This window comes from Marmota monax, unplaced genomic scaffold, assembly GCF_021218885.2.
Source record: "Marmota monax isolate L192 unplaced genomic scaffold, Marmota_monax_Labrador192_F-V1.1 WCK01_AAM20220418_F8-fsc00035, whole genome shotgun sequence".
Taxonomy (NCBI): Eukaryota; Metazoa; Chordata; class Mammalia; order Rodentia; family Sciuridae; genus Marmota; species Marmota monax.
The window spans coordinates 10033972-10058035 of NW_026691961.1; the positions used below are offsets into that span (position 1 = coordinate 10033972).

Below are 24064 nucleotides of genomic sequence, written 5' to 3' on the forward strand. Positions count from 1 at the left end.
CAATGACCAAAAAGACAATAAAGGATTAGATGGTAAGTGGTTATCAAATGAAACATTAGATTTGCACATGATTATTGCCCAAGTATTTAACTCATTAGCTAACTCATCAATTTGATTCATAGTGTATGGAGTAATAATTTTATTGGGAGAAATTCCAAACACTCCCTTTGCTGCTTTTATTCCTTTGAGTATTAATTGTCCTACAGCCTCAGGATACCTAGTAAGAATAGTGTTAGGAGAATAAGATAAATGTATCCATAATAATGGACCTTCTTGCCAAAATACTCCTGTAGGAATATTTTTTGTTGGCACCCCTTCGGCTGTGGCTCTCAACATAAAAGTCTCATTTGGGCACTGTGGCACATCCTGTAATCCCAGTAGTTCGTGAGGTTGAGGCAGGAGGATCTCAAGTTCAAAGCCAGCTCAGCAAAAGTAAGGTGCTAAGCAACTCTGTGAGACCCTGTCTCTAAATAAAATACAAAATAGGGCTGAGGATGTGGCTCAATGGTCAAGTGCCCCTGAGTTTAATCTCCAGTACCCCCCAAAACAAAACAATAACAACAACAAAAAAAAAAACCCAGTCTGATTAAAATGGTAAGGTAATAGAGCAAGAGTTGATACCAGCACTACATTTAATCGCTAATTTTACACTATAGTTACCTGGTATTGACCAATGGAACAGAATATAAATCTCAGAAACAGACCCTATGAGAAAGGAAATATTAAAAGCTAATAAGGACTTAATTATCTTAGCAAAATTTGTTATTTGCAAATATCAATCTAAATGCTCACCTGACATCTTGTGCTAAAATGGGGAACAGTAAAATGTGCCAATCTTTTATTATAAAATTAGCAAAAACTAATAGCAATATTCAATGCTAGGATTGGTGCCCAGGGGGTACTTTCAAACTCTGGGCCTGAACATGAAAACAATACCTTTCTTTAAAAAAAAAAATCACACTCTTTGACTTGGTTTAAATTAAAAAAAAAAAAAAAGAGATGGAGTCTTGCTATGTTGTCCAGCTGGCCCTAAGCCCAAGTTGTTGGGACTGCAGACATGTACTACTAACTCAGCTCAGAAGCTTAATTTCTAAAAACCTTCCTTAAAATAATCACTTGAATTTTTCTACAAAAAGGTGTTCACCATTTTACTTACTTCAAAAAATAAGATACAAACACTTAACAGGAGAATGGTTCATTTAGTGATATGATATATCACATGGTGGAATAGTAATTAACCATCATGTTTGAGGTTTGTGAAGAGATTTTAATGACATGGGGGAAATTTTCAAATAGCATAATAAAGTCTGAGCTTTGGCATTAAATAGAATTTAAATCTCATTTATAAGCTTCTGTGGCCTTATCAAGTTACCTAGCTTCTATTTGTTTCCTTACCTATTTAAAAAGGGATCAGAATATACACCTCTACTTTCTAAGCCTTGGAGAGCATAGTCAGGATATGAGTATAAAGATTATGTAAATCTACATATATACAATCCTATATACTCAACAAATGTTAATCCAATGCATAAAGGGTTAAGGTATAATATTTTATTTACACAGCAACCTTCTAATTAAAAAATGACACTCAAGTTTTAAAAGGATATTATTGGTCAATAGGACTGGGTATTTTCTTTTTACATACCTTCAATAATCAGCATGTTACTTTAAGAGGAAAATAAACACTAAATAGGTGGTAAGAGTTAAAAAAGAAGAGTGTGGCATACTATTAAATTAGAAGCCAAATCTAGCTTTATCTTCGTAAAGGTAAGAATTAGTCTGCATACAGCTTCTTTGCTTTAGGCTGGGAATACGTGAGTTTTTGGTTTGTTTTTGGTGCTGCAGATTGAACCTAGATCCTTGTACATGCTAAACATGTGCTCTGCTACTGAGCTACACAGTTGAATATAAATTAGTGCTTTTCCTTACAGCCATTTTCTCTTTGATAATCTGGGACAGTAATTCCTCATTATTCAGGTCTTATATTTTTTTTAATTTTTTAGTTGTAGTTGGACACCATACCTTTATTTTATTTATTTTTACATGGTGCTGAGGATCGAACCCAGGGCCTTGCACATGCTAGGTAAGCATTCCACTACTGAGCCACAACCCCAGCCCCAGGTCCTATCTTAAATAGAAAATAATAATATATTCATACATTTAAAGAAACAAAAGTTTATTATTTTCAAACTGTATAGTTTATAACCAATATGTAAATGAACAGTGATATGCAAAATAATGTCAGTTGATAAAAACAATGACAATTACAGTAGGCTTACATCAAACATGATCATGTAACTGCAGAAATCTTTAAACACAAAAATTTAATTACTAGAACCAGAAGTTGAGGGCATATTAAAGGTATCCTTAATATTATGAGGCCTAGGTGTCAAAAAACTACCAATTCTTGGATGGATTCTACTCTGGAACTGTTTCCTGACTACTTCTTGTTGCATCTCTTTCAGTGTGGAATGAAACCTTTGAAATTCAGGTGTGGCATCCACAAAGTCAAGAAGGTAGTCCAAACTTTCTCTCACAGCAGATAACTTAAATTCAGTAGCCTGCTTCTCAATTCCTTCTCTTTGGGCAACTCCCTTTGTAATTCTACCTTTAGTTTTTGGAGGAAAACCCTTTTCTTCATCAACTCCATTTAACCACACCTTATCATCATCTACCTTAGTTTTTAACTCACCACATTTTTCAAGAATCTCTCTGTAATCTCTACTTTCTAAGCCTTGGAGAGCATAGTCAGGTTCCTTTTTGTAAAGAAGATTTTCCCAGGCATTTACTATGGTTATTTGCTTTACTTCATCCCAACTTCTTGCCCAGTTAAAAACTGCATTTTTTATATTGTAGATTTTAATCTTGGAAATCCCGTTTTCCCCTTTATCTTGCTCATCTTCACTTTCTTCAAAAATTACCAGACTCTCTTCCAGTTGCTTCCATCTATAAAGTCGTTTGCAGCTCAAGGTCACACCCTGATTCATTGGTTGGATCAAAGTTGAAGAGTTATGAGGAAAGAACATACATTTTATTCGACCATCCTCACTGGTTAATGATTCAGCAGAAGGGTGAGCTGGGGAACTGTCCAGAAGTAACAATGCCCTGACATCCTCTTCATGGAATCTTAGGACATTAATTTGAAAATGCCGAACCTCAGGAACAAAGTTTTGAAAGAACCATTCTGAAAACAATTCCCTGGTGAACCAAGCATCTTTACTAGGTTTATATATCACAGGTAATGAACTTGTGTCCTCTCTCACACTTTTGGGCAGCTTTAATTTGCCAATAATAATTGATTTCAACTTATGAGTTCCATCTGCATTTGCACATAAAAGGGCAGACAACCGTTCTTTGTTTATTTTCCTCCCTGGCAGGCAGATATCTTTTCTACTTGCCTGAGTGTTTTCTGGCATTGACTTCCAAAAGAGGTCAGTCTCATCCCCACTGTATACCTGAGCTAGATGCAGTTTCTCCTCTTTGATTATCAAGGACAGTTTTTGTCTAAATGGCTCAACATTTTCTGAAGCTGAACTTACGATCTGTTCTCCACATACTTTTCGGTTCCCAATTGCATGCCTATTTCGAAATCTAAAAAGCCAACCAGTGCTGGCTTTGAAGTCTGTTCGTCCAAAACATTGTGCAAATCTCTCTGCAGCAGCCTGAAGCTCCACGCCTCTAACAGGGACACCAGCTGAGCGTTTCTGTTGGTACCACATGTATACTGCATCATCTACATCACTATATTTAGCTCCTGTTGTCCTCTTTCTCTTTTCAGCTCCTACTAATGGCATGTCCTGTTTCAGTACAAAATCCAAAATCAATTTCTTATTCTTTTTAATGTCATAAAATGTTGATTTACTGATTCCAAATTCATCCATTACATTTTTAAGAGATCGTCCAGCTTCAATCCTGCTGAGAACCTTCATTTTTTCCTCCAAATTCAATGTTGTATATTTCCCTCGCTTATTCATAGTGATTTTGATTTCAAACAGCCAAAAAAATAAAAGGGAAATACCTTACTGAATTGGGAAAAACATTTTAAAATAACAAAAAGTTAGTGGAGAGTCCTGGAAGGTTGCGGCATTTGTATTGGAGGGTAATGGGCTGAAAGGAATAAGGGCTCATGATTGAAGTGTCAGTCTTACGTACTCTCAAAATTGCCACTACCAAAGACACAGGAAATAGGTTTTCGGAACCCCATTGTTTTCTCTCCCTGATAGGGGTACCTGCATATATTCTCTAATTCAACAGAGGAAAAGGGACAAAATGAAGAGTAGAGGCATTGAGAGACATGTGCTCATAAGAACAGAACCAGGTGGATTAAATCTGTAATACAAAGTTGATGCTTGAGAAAGGAGTATGAAAAACTCAAAGGTAATGACAGGGTTATCTTGTATAGCAGAGATGCAGTATGGCTTCTTCCAAAATGACCTGGTTTTACCTCACTGCTGGAACAGAAAACTGTGCTCATGTTGCTCTGTATGAAGCCTTCACTGGGCAACAGTTCATCTACCTGTATAGACCCCAAGCCTCAAGGACCCTGACACTGGAACACCTGAAGAGCTAGAGCTTGGGGACAGTTATATAGAATTTCTAAGTGAAGAAAAGTCAGTAGGTTCTGTTGCACATATGAATGAAATTCAATCTTTATTGTATTCAATATAGCAGTCTCAAACTGAGCTTTAACCTGAGTGTGAATTTTGTTGCCAAGATTATATGTAAACAATTTGTTTGTAGCACTTTTTCACTCTCAGGTCTTCTTTCTTGGGTATATAAGATGTATTCTCAATTATTCTTTTTCATTGAAAAGGTTCCACATTTAGGATATCAAGCTTCAGAATCATGGAAATTCTCAGAGCTAAATCTGAAGTTTTACAAATACTTAACCACAGTTAAAAAAAAAAAAAAAAAGTCTACCATTTCACTTTTTTTCCTGTTTACATTAGGCTGTCAACATACTTTTCATATTTCTCTTCAGTATAGATTTTACTTAATTTGCACCAAGAATCAATTGTCTGAAGAATTCAAAAGATTTCTCTAATGGTATTTCTGATCAGTTGCTTCTCATAGTTCCTTCTGTTGCCAAACTTTTCTATACTCTCAGATAATCCTTTCAGGAGCTCCTGGTGCTGCCCAAAGCCATTGCAGGTCGTGAGAAATGTTCTACTCTAATTCCATGGTTTTCATTCCAGAAACAATTTCATAAGAAACAAAAACTGCCACTTGTATCCACTCCAGGTGCTATGAAGAAAAAAATATGTCAGAAATGAGGAGAATGATTAGTATTTGTTCTTTTTCCTTCCCATTACATCAGAGCCTGACTGCCCCATTTATTCCCCAACTATATAGATTTCTCAAATCTCTCATCTAAAAACCCAGAAGAGTCAGAGCAACAGTCTTCCTCAAACATCTGTTGCTAGATATGCCAACTCTGAGTTACAGAACACTAAGAAAATCATGAAAGAATATATTTAGATGGTAGAGCCAATGACAGGCTAAAATCAAGCAACTACTAAGTGGTAACTATTATAAATGATAAAAGAATATATTATTTGTTAGCCAATAGTAGCACCATTATCTCTAGTCAGTTACCCAGAAAAAACACTGTCCACTATGGCAGTTGAACAGATATCCCCAAATTAATTCATTGTATTTTGTTGTTTCCTAGCTGTACATTCATCACTTCTAAAAGAGTGCACAAGCAGGGAGAGATGCATCAAGAGCCAGGGAACTTTTATGGGCTCAACAGGAAGGGTAAGCAACTGTGGCACCAAACCTCACACAGTGAAAAGCATCAGTGGCCTTCATTTGCTATTCATCATTTTGCTTTGTTTCCTCCTTCTCTCCACAGTTTCTCTTTCCCCCTTCTTCTCCCTTTAACCAACTAATGAGATATAAGGGCACTGCTGGCATAAGTTTCCGTTATTCAACTTAATAAGTTCTAATTATATGTTCAGCATTAGGCCAGGTGATGAGATTCTCAATGTTAAGTTACTACTAGTTATGAAAGGCTGAGAACCATACTTACTTTTTAAATAATTAATTCTCAACCTGATTAAGATCTAAGGAAATGAACCTTCTTTGATACATATCCAAATGATTGAGACTAATGCTCATTACTATCTGTTTAATCTCATTTAAAAAGGTTCAAGATCTGGGGCTGGGGTTACAGCTCAGTGGTAGAGCACTTGCCTCACACATGTGAGGCACTGGGTTTGATCCTTAGCACCACATAAAAGCAAATAAATAAAATATTGTGTTCATCTACAACTAAATATATATATGTGTATGTGTGGGTGTGTATGTGTGTGTATTTTTTTTTTCATGATCTCTGCCTCAGATGATTATAATAACATTCTGTTCCCAAACAGAAGTAGTATATGGCCCCTGTCTTCATTCTGACTTTAAACTTACCTCTGGTTGAACTGCCCTAGAAAGATGTGCCGTCAAAAACCCTCCAACTGGAGCTCCGTTATTGATTTTCTCAAATGCAATAAGGTCCATATAAGCCTTTAAAAAAAAACACAACAAACTACTTCTGAAACTCTCCCTCTAAACATAGCCTGACTCTGTGAAAATGTACTTCCCATCTTTTATTCTAATTTTTTCAGCTTTCAAGCCTCCTCTTGTACTTTTCTGTACAAGTGTCCCCACTCTGCTGTGGGGAAAATTCCTCAAGGCCTTTTATAATTTCCCCCAACCCCAAATCAACTTTCACCTCCTTGGAGTTCTCACTAGTGATGTTGCTGAAGTTGCTTCGGCCCTCCGGGTTTCTCGCGGACTCCAGCGCCGGCTACACACAGTTCACCGAGCAGGGAACCTCTGACTGGCACAGGCTGACACTGCGAACGCTGGGGAACCTCCGGCGCGCTTCTGTCTCGTGCAGAGCTCAGGCACTGCCAGGACCAGACCAAAGGCCGGAGCCCTGCGGGGAGGCAAGCTGCGGGGAGCGGCAGAGCCCGGAGGCCGGCGGAGCCGGAGCTACCTGCCTCACGAGCAAACAGCGCCCCCAGCCGCTGGGCAGGCGCCGCGTGGCCCTTCCAGAAAGCCTTGCGGACACGTGGGGCGCGCCGGGTCCTACCTGCAGGAACTGCCTGCTCTCCAGGACCCCTCAGCGACGGCCGCGGCATGCGTGCCAGGCAGGGCGGCGAGGGCGGGCCCTGAGGGCTCGGGACCCTGTCGGTTCGGAAGCGTTGACTGTTCCCCGTGCCACGGGGCAGGCAGCCGCCCCTCCCGAGCGCCGTGAGCGCGGGCGCGCGGCCGTGGGGCACATCAACGTGAGGGAGGGGAGTGGCTGCACGTCACTTCCGCTTCCCGCCGCGCGCGGCTCCGGGACCACAACCGAGACGCTGCGGGTGGGCGTCTTGTCCAACGAAGGCCTGGCGGGTGTGCGTGGCTTTGCGCCTGCATCGGGGCAGGCGGAGCGCTGCGATCCGTAGGTGGCTCGCTTGAGCCTGGGGCAGCTGGAAGCGGAGCCGAGCCGTGCGAGGTAACCGAGGAGCTGCCATCCCGGGAAGACGGGTGTTCTGTAGGTGGCGGCATCCGGCCCGGGCGGCCAGAGCCTGCGGCGGGTACGGCCCGGGCGAAGCCACCGCCCGGCTCTAAAGGCTTTCCTGGCGCCCTTTGCGTGGGAGCGGGCCTCAGCGGGGCTAACTGGGGCGTGTGCCGCTGCACCCGGAAGGCTTCCCGCTGGGGCGCGGGAGGGCCGGCGGCACCTCCCGCAGCAGTTTCTGCCCAGGCCAAAGGAGGACGAGCCCCGGGCTCCGCAGCGGGGACGGCTGGGTAACATGCTTCACTGGGGGCTTTTCTTTGAATGCCTGTGGCATTTCGGCAGAGCTTTTCTTAGCCTTCCCTAGAGATCTAAATAACCCTCGAAGAAATGAGTCGCAGAGGGTCACCCCCCATCACCAACTCCCCTTCTCTCTCCCTTTTTTTTTTTTTAAGTTTTGGGTGAAAGAAGTCCTCCACGCAAGACACTTCCCTGGGAGAGTTCCACTTTATTACAAAAGGCTATGGGCTTATATAGATCTAAGGAGAGATGGCAGGGCTTAGGTAAATGACGGGTCACTCGTTTATTGGTAAGTTCTTCCAGATGTCAGTTCCGGAGCCCACGAAATTAGTTCTTATTGGGGCTAAGGTTTCCTGCCAGCGAGATTTGAAATTGGCGCCGGCGGGGGTTTTTGGCGCTGGCAGGAAAGGCAGAGGCAGGAAGAGAAGCTTCTCAGGTGCCATGTTGGGTTTTTTTTTGGGTGTAGCTGCCATTATACCTTTTCCCAACATTGGGGATTGAACCCAGGGGTGCTCTACCATTGAGCTACATCCCAGCTCTTATTTATTTTGAGACAAAATAAGTTAATAATAAATAAGTTAATAAATAAATAAGTTGCTAAGGCTGGCTTCAAACTTACAATCCTCTTGCCTCTACTTGTGGGAATATGGGCATGTGCCATCACGTCTGCTCTTTTTCAAAAACTGGATAATTTGTAAATAAAAGCCAGCTGTGGGGGGGGTGTTCTAGGTTAAAAATTCATTTAAATCATTTGCATAGCGTCCTGTGTATGTCTTGCAAAAAATAATAATGAGCATTTAGTTGATTAGTTGGGAAATGCTTTTGGAGAAGAATATGGCTACCTTTCCCCTTAATTATTTTCCTTTTATTTTGGTTTCCTTCTCTTAAGCTCTCCTGCCATCATCTGTATGATGGAAAGGGCACTATCAACTGTTCCATGAAGTGAAGACTTCTATCTTCACAAATAAATGAAGGTCATTAGAAGTTATACCCCCTTACTAAAGACAGACTGGGTTGACCTGTTAAAATTTAAGAGGAACTCAATCTCTCCTAATCTGATTTTCTCTTATTCTTCACTTGTGAGAAACATGAGCTAGGAAGCACACCAATTGTCCTAGGATAATCCTAAACCAGTAGATGCCAGTTTTCTCAACTACCAACCTTTCCTGAGTTGTTAATAAACAAAAGGCAGCAGTGTTATTTGACATTTATCTTCTCTGAGCTGGGTTGTGCTTTGAGTAATAGAAAAGGAGAGAAGTAAAGGACCTGGCTATTGATTTTTAAAGGGAAGGTAAGATAGGACCTTTTCTGTCCATTTTCCTCAATAAATAGCAAGTATTAAGGTTTGTGTGACTTCCTTATTGACATGTACTTTTTTTCTGCCCTCAACATCTGTAGGAAGAAGATACTTACATTGATTTTTATACCAGAGCAGACGGGCCTAATTTATCAAAGGTGGCACCAGCAGGGTGCCAAACACAGGAGCAAAACTGGTGCTAGTGCAGAATGATGATGGTAGATCTGAAGGTGGTTGAGCATTTGGACCCTCAAATCAGAACTCTGTGGGAGACTAAGGAGCCTGTGACACAGAGCTCCAATCAAAGTAAGAAATCTGCACAGACAGACAGTTTGGATCCCAAGAGTTCTTGCTGGCATTTCCGGAACTTTCATTATTCCAAAAGAGCTGGACCCCGTGAAGCTGTCAGCCAGCTTCAGGAATTATGCCGTCTGTGGTTAAGACCAGAGATTCACTCAAAGGAAGAAATCTTGGAATTGCTGGTGCTAGACCAGTTCCTGACCATTCTGCCCAGGGAGATGCAGGCCTGGATGCAGAAACACCATCCACAGAGCATTGAGGAGGCTGTGGACTTGGTGGAACACTTACAAAGGGAATCTGGTCAAAGGAGGAATGGGGTGAGAAGGAAGATTTCTAACATGTATAGTGAAATAGGATGGGGGAAGTTAATTGAGAAATGATGAATTAGTTCTACTGTATTGTGCTTTTAAGGCATTTACGTTGGGACTTGAAATCATAAGCACACAGGAAAGGAAAAGTCCACTAGTTCCATAGATCACAGCAGGGATTTCCTTGACTTTAGAGAAAAAATAATTGAATTTTGCTCTTTTTTGGAGCCATGATTAATGGGGTGATCTTGCCTGAGGAGACAGAACCTGAATTCTTAGAAACAAATAAAGCCAATAAGGTGAGTGAGGGTAGATCCAAAATAGGGAGGATGCCTAGAGACCAAAGGAGAACAAGGATAATAAAGGAGGAATTCAAACAACTAGGGGAAACTGCAGAGGGAAAGAAGAAAATAGAGAAGAGGGAAGCAAAAATTTGGAAAGAAGGAAAATCCCAACAGAGTAGCTACAAGAAGAAAGACATTGAAGGATAGTTGCTTCCCTACCTTAAGGGTCTCCATTACCCTTCCTTTGTGGCTTGTTCTTGGCTTTGCTGGTGAGTGAGAAAAAAGGGTATACCCTTGGCAGGTGCCAAACACCTGCTGACCTTAGACCTACTAGGAAGTTTACAGGGCAGGACTTTTGGTATCAATCATCTGGGTGTGGGAGCCGTTCTTCCTCTCTCATTTTCTTTAATTTATTCACTTTCCCTATGAAAACCTCCCCTAGTTATGGGGTAAATGTGATTGACAGGAAAACTTTTATTTAATTCCTTAATTTTTAGAGAAAATGAGAAGATAGGAAATCACCCAGGAAAGGATCTAAGGCAAAGGAAAAAGCCAGACCAAGTCAGTATAAGAATAGGTTCAGTGCCCAACCTTGGTAGTGGTCTGAGGTAGATTTGTATGCAAAGGTTGCTGTTTTGTTTCAAGCTTATAGTTTGGAGTATACATTTGTTCCACCGTCTGTTCCACTTCCCAACCAAAAGAAAGTTCTGCAGTAACAAGGATGGGGATTATTTCTAGGTTGAAATCCATGAGCTGGGAAAGGAGCCAGTACTTTTGGGAGAAACAGCAGAGGCCCCAGGCTTAAAGGTGAAGCCAGCAGAGTCTCAATCAGAAGGCAAGTCTCAGGATGAAGAACTTTGGAATACATACCAGGGTATACAAGAACATCTGAGCAGGAGTATTTGTAAAGAAACGGAGTCTGTATTTGAGAGTGGTAAGGAATTTCATGATAATTTCTTTCTGAGAAATGTGATAGTAATTTGTTAAGCCAAAATGTAGTGGTCATATTTTGGGTACCCAGTTCTGTAGATCTGTGAAAGCAGTCATGATTAGCAGTTATGATGTCCCTTCAGACAGTGGCAAAGGTAGGGGTTGGCCTGGGGTGTAGAAACAAACTACAAAACCCTGGTAATAACACCATGAACTCCATTCCTTAGAAAAGTGGAGAGAAGGAAAAGAAACAAAGCAGGAAGGTTTGGGGCCACTCGTATTCATAAAATACAAAAAGAATTACAATCAGAAATGGACTTTTAGCCTCTGGGCACAGTGGCACACAACTGTAATCCCACAGCTTGGGAGGCTGAGACAGGAGGATTGCGAGTTCAAAGCCAGCCTCAGCAAAGAGCCAGGCACTAAGCAACTCAGTGAGACCCTGTCTCTAAATAAAATCAAAAAAGGGTCGGAATGTGGCTCAGTGGTCAAGTACCCCTGAGTTCAATACCTGGTACCAGAAAAAGGGGGGGGGTGCTTTAAGCAAAAGCAAATGGTCTGTTAGTGGCAGAATGTGAAGACAATTGTGCACCAGGAAAAAAATAATAAAAGACAAGTTCATTTCTTGTATACAGGAGTCCCTGAGTGCTTCATTTTGGAATATCTTTAATTATTGCCTAACTCAGAACAATTTATGCATGAATGGAAAATGAAAAGGGATTTTATTAATTTCTCATGACTAAGTTAACAGTCAACTGGGGAACTAGTTCTAAGAATTTGGTAGGTACTTGGTTCTTATTTATGAGAAGCCACTCTGTCACCACAGCACTTGTAAAGAGGATCTGTATTTCAGAAATGAACTCAAGAGGTTTATAGACAAGAGAAATTTCCTCTGGTTCTTTTTCCACCCACAGATGTACCTGCTCAGCAGAGTCTAGCCTTTTCTGAACAGAAAAACACCAAAGACTGGACATTGGCACCTGATCTTGTCTTGTCTGAATCCCAGGTGAGCTTTGGTTTTTAGCTGTTTAGAGTTGCCTTTTCCTGCTATCCATTATTCATACTATCCAGGAGGAACTCAGAAGCATGTTAGATCCAGTCTTTGTCACTTGGGGTACCTCTTAGGCTGTTTGCCAATCCTTTCACCCATTTCTGGCTTCTTTCTTTTTATAATGCAGTCAGGTGTTGCATGATGGTGGGGATACTTTCTGAGAAATGTGTCATTAAACAACTTTGTCGTGCAAACATCATAAATGGTGCTTACACATCCCTAGATCATGTAAGTCACTTATTCAGTGAGACCTGTTGATGCAGTCAAGAGACATGGTAAGTACAAGATGTATGAAGCTGCTGCTATCACAACATTGGGATACTGTTTTCTAGTAAACTTTTTTTCCCAGTATACCAGGAGTACACTCCTAACAATTAAAAATATGGTAAATACATAAACCAATAACTTAAAAAATAAATGTGTTTTTAATATGTACTGTACATTACTGTGTGTTATACTTTTGTACAACTAGTAGCCCAGAAGGTTTATTTATACCAGAATCACTACAAACACATAAGAAAGGCATTGTTCCATGATGTCATTAAGCAATAGAAAATTTCTAGCTTCATTATAATGTTACAGAATGACCTTCATATGTGTGGCCTATTGACCAAAACGTTCTTATGTGGCACATAACTATAATCATGTACTGTTAATTCCTTCATAGCCTGGCCTACCGTACAGTTCTTATCTAGGTGTTTGGGCTGCTTCTGTAGTAATGTAAGTACTAAACTAAGTCCATTATTTTCCTTAGAGCTTGTTGACATTTGAAGAAGTAGCCATGTATTTTTCCCAGGAAGAATGGGAGTTATTGGATCCCACTCAGAAGGCTCTCTACAATGATGTAATGCAGGAAAACTATGAGACTGTCATCTCGCTAGGTAAAGATTTTTCCTCCCATGTGTAGAAATCAAGTAACCTGACTCATTCTTGGCTTACTAAGAATGAAATCCCATGAGATTTCTCTAGCTAGTTGGTTCTCAACTAGATGGTGTGGGGAGGGAGAAGGTGTGTCCCTTACATGTGGGAGCTTTTCCCAAATATACATGCAAATTTCTTATCATGCATAGAATTCTTGATCCATTTCCTTTCTTTTATCCCAAATCTGCTCTTACACATCTTTCCCATCTTGGCAAAGGATTATCTAGATGGTTCAGGCAAAAAAAAAAAAAAAAAAACCCAAATAGTTATCCTTTAATTTTGCCATCATATCCCATTAGTAACCCATAAGCAAGTTGTCTTAGCTCCACTTTATTATGTACTGACTTCACCTATGACTCAACCTCTTGAACTCTGTTAGCATCCTCATCTAAGGCAGCATCATCTCGAACCAGATAGCTTTCTAACTCTGTTTCCTTGCCTATACTCTTGCCCTCCCACTATCTGTTTATCACACAATGACCAGAGTGATCTTTTAAGAATTTCTTTGGATTATAACATTTTATTGCTTCAGAATTATACAGTGATTTCTTAAATTCAAAATCAGCTCATTATCCTTATCAGAGCACTCAGACTCTCCATGATCTGGCCTTGCCTCCTGCCACAAGTACCTTTGCTTAATCCTCTTTAGCCACATTGATTTTCCTGTTGTTTCTTGATTTTGCATATCATTTCTGCTTCCCTTTCTCCTCTGCTTGGCATACTTTTCTACCACGTTGTAAAATTCTCAACTTTTATGTTTCTGCTCAAGCAATACTTTGTCAAAGAATGCTTCCCAGAGTAGAATCATAAGACTCTTCTGTAACGTCTTCAGTGTGCTTCAAAACATTTATTGCTTCTTGACATTCTTTGGCTTGTTTTATTTACTCACTTGCTTTACTAGTATACTAGAATATAAGCTTCTAAAATCAGGACATTGAGCTTCTTTACCACTATAGCTCCAGTCCATAGAGCATCATATCCACTCAATAAATAAATAAATAAAAACAAGATATTAACTTATTTTTGGTACTGAGGATTGAACCCAGGACCTTGTGCATGCAAAACACATGCTATACCCTGGAGTTAAATCCACAGTTCCAATAAATATTTTTTGAAAGAATGAATGATATATAGTTCTCATACTGGCCAAACTATTTAGAAAAGGTCTACCAAGTGTTCTTGGTCCATTTCTTCTACCTGAATGTAGAACTGTGAACTATAAGAGGGGTAGAAATCCATCCTCATCCATGGCCTGGTGCTAAATAAGTAAATCTAAATAAACAGCTATAAGTATGACAGCAGTTACTTGTGGATATGATACTAACCTACAGACTTTCATATTGGCTCCACTATACATGGTCTTATCCAGTATGAATTTTCTTGAGTTATTAAGACCAGCCTGTATTTCTTGTAACCTCTGGAATTTGGTTCCTTTTTGGTTGAACAGAGTGTATTCTTGGTAACAGAAGAGGGAAAATGTACACTGGGTTTCTATTCCCTATATCCTTTTCATTGATCTACCTTGGGGTTTATTTCTTAGCCTCTGCTTGCACATCCAACCATGAATGCAGTATAATATAGTGTAAACATGATACTAGATCTGGGATAACAAAGTGTAGAATTGTCCTTCTGTCTTCCTGAGTAGTCTGAAATTAGTAGATCAATTCATTGTGAAGTTGAAGTCTTTGACCTCATTTTTCCCATTTCACAGCATTATTTGTGCTCCCCAAACCCAAAGTGATCTCCTGTCTAGAGCAAGGGGAAGAGCCATGGGTTCAAGGATCCTCAGAGTTCAAAGACTATCCCAGAGAGTCTCCTACAGGTAAATATACCATGGGAGGAGGAGACATGTACCTTGATGTGATCCTTTACATGGACTTAACATTCTAAGGTTCTGCTAGTCTGATTTTTTTTAACCCATGTTCATTTTGTTTGTTTTAATAAATCACCATTGAATTTTTCCTTCCTTGTGGTTCTGTTGTTCTAGGACACAGATGGCTTATTCTTATGTTTATTCCAGCAGGGTTAAAACAAAAAAAGGACACTGAAAATCATCAGCCTGTATCTCTTTCTGACTTGGAAATGCAAGCACCAAGAGATACAGTATCAAAAAAGGCCAAAGTGAAAGTTCCCCAGAAAACAATGGGCAAAGAAAATCATGGTGATACCCACAGAGTAGGAAAATGGCACCGAGATTTTCCAGTGAAGAAAAGAAAGAAACTTTCAACATGGAAACAAGAGCTGCTAAAACTTATGGACCTTCACAAGAAAGACCGTACAGGAGAAAAGCCTTTTAAATGCCAGGAATGTGGGAAAAACTTCAGAGTTAGCTCTGACCTTATTAAGCACCAAAGAATTCACACAGAAGAGAAGCCTTATAAGTGTCAACAGTGTGATAAGAGGTTTAGATGGAGTTCAGATCTTAATAAGCACTTAACAACACATCAAGGAATAAAACCATATAAGTGTTCATGGTGTGGGAAAAGCTTCAGTCAAAATACAAACCTTCACACACACCAAAGAACTCACACAGGAGAGAAGCCCTTTACATGTCATGAATGTGGAAAAAAATTCAGTCAGAACTCCCACCTCATTAAACACAGGAGAACCCACACAGGTGAACAGCCTTATACCTGTGGTATATGCAAGAGAAACTTCAGCAGACGGTCAAGCCTTCTTAGACACCAGAAACTCCACCAATGAAGGGAAGCTTGTCCAGTGTCCTTATTCTGAGGAAATTCACCAAATGGAGTTTGACACTGAAAAAATGCAAAATCATGAAGCATGAAGAATTTTTCCTCATCAGAAAATTGGGTACATATATCATATGATTCATAGAAAGATTGACCCAGCCATGGATACATTAGTTGTACTACTTACTGTTTTTACTTTTAACTGTCAGGGAATTCCTTAGCATAAGAGATGTTCTAAGAGCATCTGGATAAGGGAAAGGGCTCTTTTGGGATTGTACATGGAAAATAGCAATTTCAGCTTTAGATAGCAGATGCAGCCAGTTAGTAGTTCACTGTGATGACAGAAGTAAATACAGATGGTTTTGCATTGATCTCTCCAGTCACTTCAACATAGTAGAAACATTTGTAATATAGTCTTCCAAGATGAAAAACAGTGAACATTTGTCTATATTTAATTGCAAACCATTGTCTTCAGGGTAACAGGCTTAACATTTTCAGTGATCTTGTGGGGCAGAAATTAATTCGAATGGAAAGTTTTTTCCAGGAGCTAAATTAGATTTTTTTCCTTTCTCTTGTCATTAGACACTGTTCACTAGAGTGGACATCATTGGAGTTTCTTGAACTTTTTAGCAACTTAAGCTCTTGAATCCTTCCTGTTAGCACAAATTTTACTGTGATAAAACAATATTTACTTCACCACTAGGGAATCTGCCAGGTGGACTAATAATGCACTATTTATGCCTCTCATTGGTGGTGTTTGAAAAATGGAAAACATCTTTAATGAGAGCATATGAAAACGGGTTGGAATTTGTAGCCATGAATATATATTAGATGTAAGGATTTTCTGTGATAAAAGTAGACTGTTTCCTTACCTCAAGATGTCAGGATAAAGCAGTCATAAAAATTAGCACTTGTCCAAGGATGGAAGAAAGTTTAGGATCAACTTCTTACAGTTTTTGTTTACTTCTTAATTTGGCTTTTGTTTCTTAAGAAAAAAGAGTTAATGTTTGTATGAGAACTGGAATGTGTGTGTGCTATTTGAACATGTATTCAGCAGGAGTTTGGATTCCTAAAAGGAAAGTTTGGTAACTGATGATTGGTGTTGGGCAAGTATAGGTAGATCTACATCCATGTTGTTATGTCTCACACTGAAAGTTCTTAAGCAGGGTCCACCTGTCTGTTCTTTCCAGCACAGTATAGGTGATAAATTTGATGGATTGCTGTCAGTCTGCATAGCCTATGGATTTTCTTAAAACTGACAAAACAGTAACTCAGGTTTGTTCCTGGTATGGCTTTTAGGTATGTCAAGAAAGAGATTAATTATCTCTTCCAAGTCTCTCTTAAATAACAAGTTGAGACTCAAAGAGATGGAGGGCCAGTATGGTGCATACCTGTAATCCCAGCTTCTTGGGAGGCCAAGGCAGGAAGATCACAAGTTCCAGGCCAGCCTGGGCAATAGGGAGATGCTGTCTCAAAATTTAAAAAGGGCTGAGGATGTAGCTCAGTGTTAGAGTGCTTACCTGGCATAGGTAAGGACCTGGGTTCAATCCCCAGTACCTCTCCCCCAAACACACATACACAGGCTTAAGAACTCATTGCTAGAGGGTCTGTGGACTATCACATAGCATCATCTATCATATATGAAGGCAGGATTAGTAGGACCAACTTATTACGTTATCCCTACACAGCCAGCCTGAATAATGTGTTATATTGAATTCTAGCTTGTAAAACACTTATGTTTCTTGATTGGCATTTCTTGGTTGGTTTGTGAAACACTCTTGTTGTCTCCATTTTCTCTCTGAAATAGAGATATCATTCAATTCAGGGTTGTTTGGGGATTAGATGGATTGATGAAAGTACAGCACCTAAAACAGGGCCTTGCCCATAGAAACATGGTGAGTATATGTTCTTTCCCTTTCCCCTGCTTCCCAGTGGTAAGTTGGACTGGCCAGCTACATTAAGGAGGCAAATGGCATTTGTGGCAACTCCATTCAGAAATTGAGAACTTACAGTTATTAGGCTAAGATGACTTGATTCTTGGCTTTAGTGTTTTATTGTGTACATCACGAGAACCACCTGAGCTATTGGTCAGGAGTTCTTGGCAGTTTTATCTCTGAGGTCAGTTGCACCAAGTTTATTTTCTAAGCCAGCCAGCTATGAGGCTGTGGTCTGCCTAGTCTTTCAGTCTTTGACCATTCTCTCAGGACATACATGTATTTCTTAACAGATATGCAGTCACTCAGCTCTATTGTGTTCTGGACGCTGTCCTAGACTCTGAAGAGACAGCAAAGGAGAGAACACATCCTTTCATGGAGATTGTATTCCAGTGAATTTAGGAGAACTGAGGTAAAAAGAATGGTTTAGCTTTCTTGTTTCTTGCAGTAAGGTAGGATCATGAGAGATTTGGTCAGTGGGTCATGGGCAGAAGCCTCACTTCCGGGCTGACACATTTGTTTTCTGGTGCAAGACTCTAGTACTCTCCTTTCCTGCCTTAATCATGGAAACATATATATGAGTAGAGGAGCCACAAGATCAAAGCCATCAGGAATATTGAGTCCCAGCTTAGAGGTCAGGTTTTCTGAAGCCCCCAGACCTGTAATGTATTTTGTGGGAATGAAAAATAAATTTCATGTTAAAGCATGGACATACTGGTGCCGTGTGTTTCTGCAGCATAACCTAGCCTGTTTAAGCAATTGTTTGGTGGGTACACTTGTAGAAATCAAGAAAATTTCCCTTTTCATTTCACCTGACTTTGGTCCTTTAAGGATCTAGCTTCTCTTATATGCTTGGCAGCTAATGCAATTCCACTTGAAACAATTAGGCACTCAAGACTGTAGGTTATAGGGAAGAAAGAAATTGCTGTCTGGGACAGTGGTATCAAGGGGAAATTAATGGTTCAAGTGGACAAGGCAACCCTTCCTTCCTCTCTAGCTTTATTCTGTTTTCCTCATTGTTTGTCTTCCTGTCCCCCACCCCTCCCCTGGACCTCACCTGTAGGTGGTGTGTCTATTGATGTTTGGGTTGGGGAGGGAGTAGGGGTTACCTTCCTTTTTTTTTGTTTTTTTAGAGAGATTTTTTAAAATATTTATGTTTTAGTTTTTGTGGACACAACATCTTTATTTTATTTTTATGTGGTGCTGAGGATCGAACCCAGTGCCCCGCTCATGCCAGGTGAGTACGCTACCGCTTGAGCCACATCCCCAGCCACCTTCCATTCTTGATGGAATAGTATAATTTGGAAACTGCCTCTGTTATACTTACTGTCAGTTGTATACCTTAGAAAACAGAAGAGATATAGGGCAAAGCACATTTTCTCAGACTGGTGTAGAGAGGAAAGTGGCTGCTCTGAGCTAAGAGATGACAGTTGGGGAGAAACTTGAGCAGGAAATTAGGACAGTTGCAGTTCTTCAGTGAGAAGCTGCCAGTGGGAAAGTCCTGGCTTAGACTGTAGTGATCAACACAGTGTCTCACATTGTCTTAGGCTTGAAATTTGGGGTAGAATTTGGAAGAAAGGTTTTGTGAATCTTTGTTCAAATATGAAATATGAGAGGCAACTGTAGCTTTAGCCTTAAACATTAAGCACTAAAGTTCTAATGAATATGTCCTTCAAAAGCAGCCAGATGATTTCCAGCACAAACCAGAATGGTGCTTTATTTTCATTTGTTCAGATAGCAGTATTAACAAAATTGTTTCTGAGAACTGTATCATTTCTTAGTCTAGACTGCCTTCATCTCCCCCTGCTAGTCTAAGTGGCCAGTTGCTAGAATCAGCCCAGATGTGGAGTTCTTGCCATTGAGCTTTGCTCCCTTACCACATACCCAAAAGTAATGGCCAAGTAATCATGGACTGGAATCTCAAATTGTGAGCCAAAATAAATCTTTTCTTTTTTTAAGTTGATCATCTCAGGTATTATAGTAATGGAAAGCTGATACATAAGTATAAAGCCATATTTTTGTTACTGAATCTTTCTACACTTGTTACTTGTATAGTTTTTTGTGTAGGTTCACTGGGGAGCAAGGTTGGGCCACTTTGAGACACCTTCAGTAGATTTATTTAAAATCTTTTTATCAGTGGTTATGAGGCAAAAATGATTACCAAGACATGATAGAGAATATGTGGCTGGACACAATGGTGCACACCTGTGATCACAGAGGTATGAGAGGCTGAGGCAGGAGGATCACAAGTTCAAGACCAGCTTCATTAATTTAGCAAGACTCTAAGCAACTTAGTGAGATCTTGTCTTGAAACAAAATGAAAAGGACTAGGGATGTAGCTTGATGGTAAAGCGCCTCTGGGTTCAATCCCCAGTACTTGGACCAGGTACAGACTGTGGCAGATTTAATAGATTGTCAATGGTCATTTAGTTGAAGAAAATACATTATGGTGCATTAGCCTCATGTTCTGAGACCATCTCAAGGGCTCTCTCTACCAAATTGACCATGAAATCATGAGAAAAGATACCTAAATAAACTACACAATATTGTATTGGATTTCTCTCTGTGTATATTTGTGACACATACATAATAACACATACACAAATACACTTTGTGGGTAGCTATAGAGGTAGATATTTAAATATGCTTCTGAGACAAATAGCCATGCTAAATGAGGCATGTTGGTATCAGATCTGGGTATTAGTGATCACGACTATCTCCAAAGTACGGGAAAAATGTTATGAGGCAGGACAATATTCCTCTGACCACAGCCTGGGACAGCCAGAACAAACCCAGCACTCACCTACAGTAGGTAACATGATGGGGTATATACTCCCTCCAGAATGGAGCACATTATACCCTCACCACCATTCTCTGTACAAGATGCTATCCATCTTGTCATTAAGGAAATTTCCACCACTATAGACCATCCACTAGTCTTTGACCACAGCTCCACATGAATCCTGTACTTTTGGAAGGTAGTGTTCAGTGCCCTCTGTTCTATTCTACGAGGAGCTTTATACATGTGACTGATATTTGTTGACTGCCACCAAACACCTTTTTTACCTTTCCTCCTTTTAATCTGAGAGGTTCCTGGCCCTGGTTACCAGGAGTAGAGAATGTGACCATAACTAAGTTATTAAGAGAAGGATTCTACCTCTGGTTAGGCTTATGACCTTAAGCCAACCGTCTCAGAACTTTTATTGGAAATGCTAGAACAAATTCAGCTTTTGCCATATAAGTAACCGAGTAGCTATTGCCAGTCTTCTTGAAATGAGAAGAGATATGAGCTTTAGGATGAAACCAACATCATAAAAGGCAAAGCACAGTGATAGAAATTCAGGCCTTGGTACCATAATGGAGCTGTAGGATCACGTATCACCTGACACCTAGAACTGCTATGAACATTTTAGCTATATCAATCTACACCTTCCCTTCATTGTTAAAGCCAGTGTAAATTGGGGTTTCTCTTTATTATAACTGAAAGAAACATAAAGATATATAGTAATAAGATAATATATCTAGGAGATAGACAATTCTTTTATATATACCTATCTAAAAGATTTTTAATGGAAAATATCAAGCATACATTTAAAAAAGAGAATAGTATAATAAAAACCCCATAGGCCTCAAAATTGTGACTATCTTGCTATCTTGTTTCATTTATCCCTTTCTGCTTTTTGTGTTTTGTTTGGGGATGGTTGTTTGCTTTGAAGGGTTTTAAAGCAAACCTCAGACATAACATTTCCCCATAAATAGTTCAGTTTGTAAGAGATAAATAATTTTTAACAATCTCTGCCCTAAATCACCTTTGAGGGAAAAGTTCCCACTCAGCAGAGCCCTGTCTCCCCCAGGAGTCAGGTTAATTGAGAGCTAAGGAGCTACCTATTCCTCCCTCAGCGGGCAACCAAAACTTGACCAAGGATTTCTCAAGATGGCTTTGTAAGAGGACCCTCTTGGCCGCCTGCCTGGGGCATTCATTTATGAGAATAGTAGACATCCCAAATGCCCCATAATGAGGGTGGTGCAGAGGGGATACCAGCTCTCCATAATAATCACCAGAGCAACTTATTAATTGGAAACTTACCTGATCTACTGTAGCACTTTTAATGAGCCCCATAGTGATTTGTTAATTAAAAGTTCAGTGGCATAGGTTAATTGTTGGTTTCCTGGAAGCCCAAAGAGCACAATAATAATAATAATTACCTTCCAACATATGTAGAGTACTTCCTCATTTATTGAATATTCAAAACATTAAAATTTCATCATAATTCACCTCCTTAGCATTCCTGCTTGATCATACTTCTTTTCAATTAGCACTTGACCATCACTTTTGGTTAACTTCTGAGAAGAAAAATGACCAAGAAATTTAACATTTCTATTCTCTTTTCCTCCTTATTTGTTATATGTATCCTCTTGTCGGGGAATTTTCTCTCCTTTCCCTTGGTTTATGCCATTCCTTCCCTTCATCCTCTTCATCCCAATGCCCTGATAATCAAGAAGTGTGGTACAAACTATTATGAAAGATCCTTTATGGCTGATTAATACTTGTCATATTTTATCATGTACCATTAACCTGTTTAGCCAACCAAGAGTTCTTTGCAATCAGAATTCCTGATTGATCCTTATCACCTTCTGCAATTCCCAGGTTGACTTGCTGTTAAGCTATTGACAAAAACTGGTCCTGCCTAAGAATGTTTGTTCCCTAGAATTTTAGACAGGTAAGTACTCTGTATGTTGAGTCACTCCTTCAACATTGTGAGCTTATTTACTGGGCACTTTTCTTCTTCTTCTTTGATACTGAGGATTGAACGTGGGGACACTCGAACACTGAGTCACATCTCCAGTCCTGTTTTGTATTTTATTTAGAAACAGGGTCTCACTCAGTTGCTTAGCACCTCACTTTTGCTGAGGCTGCCTTGGAACTCACCATCCTCCTGTCTCAGCCTTCAGAGAAATTCAGGCCTCCCGAGCTGCTGGGATTACAGGTGTGTGCCACTGCTCCCAGCTTACTGGGCTGGGTACTTTTTTATGTGCTATACATTGTTTTAGGTGCTGAAATTATGTCTACACACTTTGGGTGTTTTTTTTTTTTGGTTGTTGTTTCTAAAGAATTTGAGATTCAAGATAAAGAGAGCATCTCCTTAGCTCATTCAAATTGTGTAAATAATTGTTATCATATCTATATTTTTTTCATTTGGTCAGTTGGTTGGCTTTCCATGGTCAATTACCCATGCTGCCTTATCTTCAACCCACAACTCTCCCAAAATGGAATGAGAAAAACACCTGTCTCCAATTTTACATAATGTTACTTTTTAAAATGGGTATAACTGAATTGGCTTAGACTCTCCACTTTTATGAGAGTGGATTTTGAGTATTCCTATTTGGGAAACATCTCCAAATACTTGCAGGGACTTTCTTTTAATCCTGAAGACACTGACACGACATAATTAGAGCATTATATTCTCTGTGAGACCTTGAAACATGAAGCAAACTCTGAAGGAAATTGTAAGCACTTCAGTATATAAGCAGTTACCATCAAGGGTTCCTTAATGATGAGGATACACTCTGAGAAATACAGTATCCAGCAACTTTGTCATCGTGTGAACATCAGAAAGTGTACTTACGCAAACTAAGATGGTCATGATGATACAAGGTGGTATAATCTTATGGGACCACCATCAAATATGTGGTCCTTCAAGAAACTGGTAAAAGCTACTTTGAAATATCATTAATGGCCAAATACTACTTGCCATGCACCACATTTACATGGCCAAAGTGTTATTGGGTGGTACATGACTGTATATTCTGATGACTTGAATGTGTTCCCTCCAAAATCTAGGTGTTGCCAATGTGATAGTATTAAGAGGTAGGGCCTGTCAGAGGTGATTAGGCCTTGAGAGCTCCTCCTCCTGAATGGGATTAAGGCCCTCATAAAAGAAGTCTCATACAGTCATCAGCCAGCTTGCTTTTCTGCCTTCCACCATATAAGGACCTGATGTTTCTCCCCTCTGGAGGATGCAACATCAAGGTGCCATCTTGGAAGCAAAGAGCAGCCTTTACCAGACACAGAATCTTCAGACACCTTAAATCTTATACTTCCCAACTTTAAGATTATGACAAAATCAATTTCTGATCTTTATAAACTAACCATACAAAACAGACTAAGATTGCCTATTTACCAAACGATTTTTTACAACAATCAAATCATCAAAAACTTCTAAACAATTAGCATTATTTAAAAGTATATGAGGGCTGGAGTTGTGGCTCAGTGGTAGAACATTTGCCTGGCATGCAAGAGGACCTGGGTTCAATCCTCAGTACCACAAATTAATTAATTAATTAAATATACTACAACTAAAAATATTTTTAAAGTATATGAAAGAAATTTGATAATAAAAAGATAACTCAATTTTCAAAAGGGCAAAGGATCTGTAGACATTCCTTAAAAGAAATTATGTAAATGGCCACTCAACACATAAAAAGAAACTCAAAATCATTGGCCATCAGGAAAATGCAAAATCTCATGAGATAATACTCTACACACTCTAGGA

At 39.8% G+C, this 24064-nt stretch overlaps 2 protein-coding genes across 4 annotated transcripts; one reads left to right on the top strand and one right to left on the bottom strand.

Annotated features, from left to right (window-relative positions):
* Window positions 1–2155: 2155 nt before the first annotated feature.
* Window positions 2156–7270, bottom strand: Tigd7 (tigger transposable element derived 7). 3 transcript variants are annotated; one of them, XM_046443777.2, is made up of 4 exons: window positions 7085–7270; window positions 6722–6928; window positions 6418–6513; window positions 2156–5244 (listed from the first exon to the last, which is right to left on the bottom strand). In XM_046443777.2, exon 4 carries the CDS (start codon window positions 3972–3974, stop codon window positions 2325–2327), a length of 1650 nt encoding a protein of 549 aa, XP_046299733.1. In that variant the 5' UTR covers window positions 3975–5244; window positions 6418–6513; window positions 6722–6928; window positions 7085–7270; the 3' UTR covers window positions 2156–2324. The 3 variants fall into 3 exon arrangements, with proteins under 3 accessions (XP_046299733.1, XP_046299739.1, XP_046299726.1); XM_046443783.2 differs by having other exon boundaries at window positions 6739–7270; XM_046443770.2 differs by having other exon boundaries at window positions 6722–7270.
* Window positions 7271–7301: 31 nt separating this feature from the next.
* On the top strand, window positions 7302–20061 carry Znf75a (zinc finger protein 75A). The gene is made up of 7 exons (XM_058579298.1): window positions 7302–7492; window positions 9191–9706; window positions 10720–10915; window positions 11826–11917; window positions 12717–12843; window positions 14595–14705; window positions 14904–20061. The coding sequence occupies exons 2-7, from the start codon at window positions 9299–9301 to the stop codon at window positions 15584–15586; spliced, it is 1617 nt and encodes a 538-aa protein (XP_058435281.1). The 5' UTR covers window positions 7302–7492; window positions 9191–9298; the 3' UTR covers window positions 15587–20061.
* Window positions 20062–24064: the final 4003 nt, after the last annotated feature.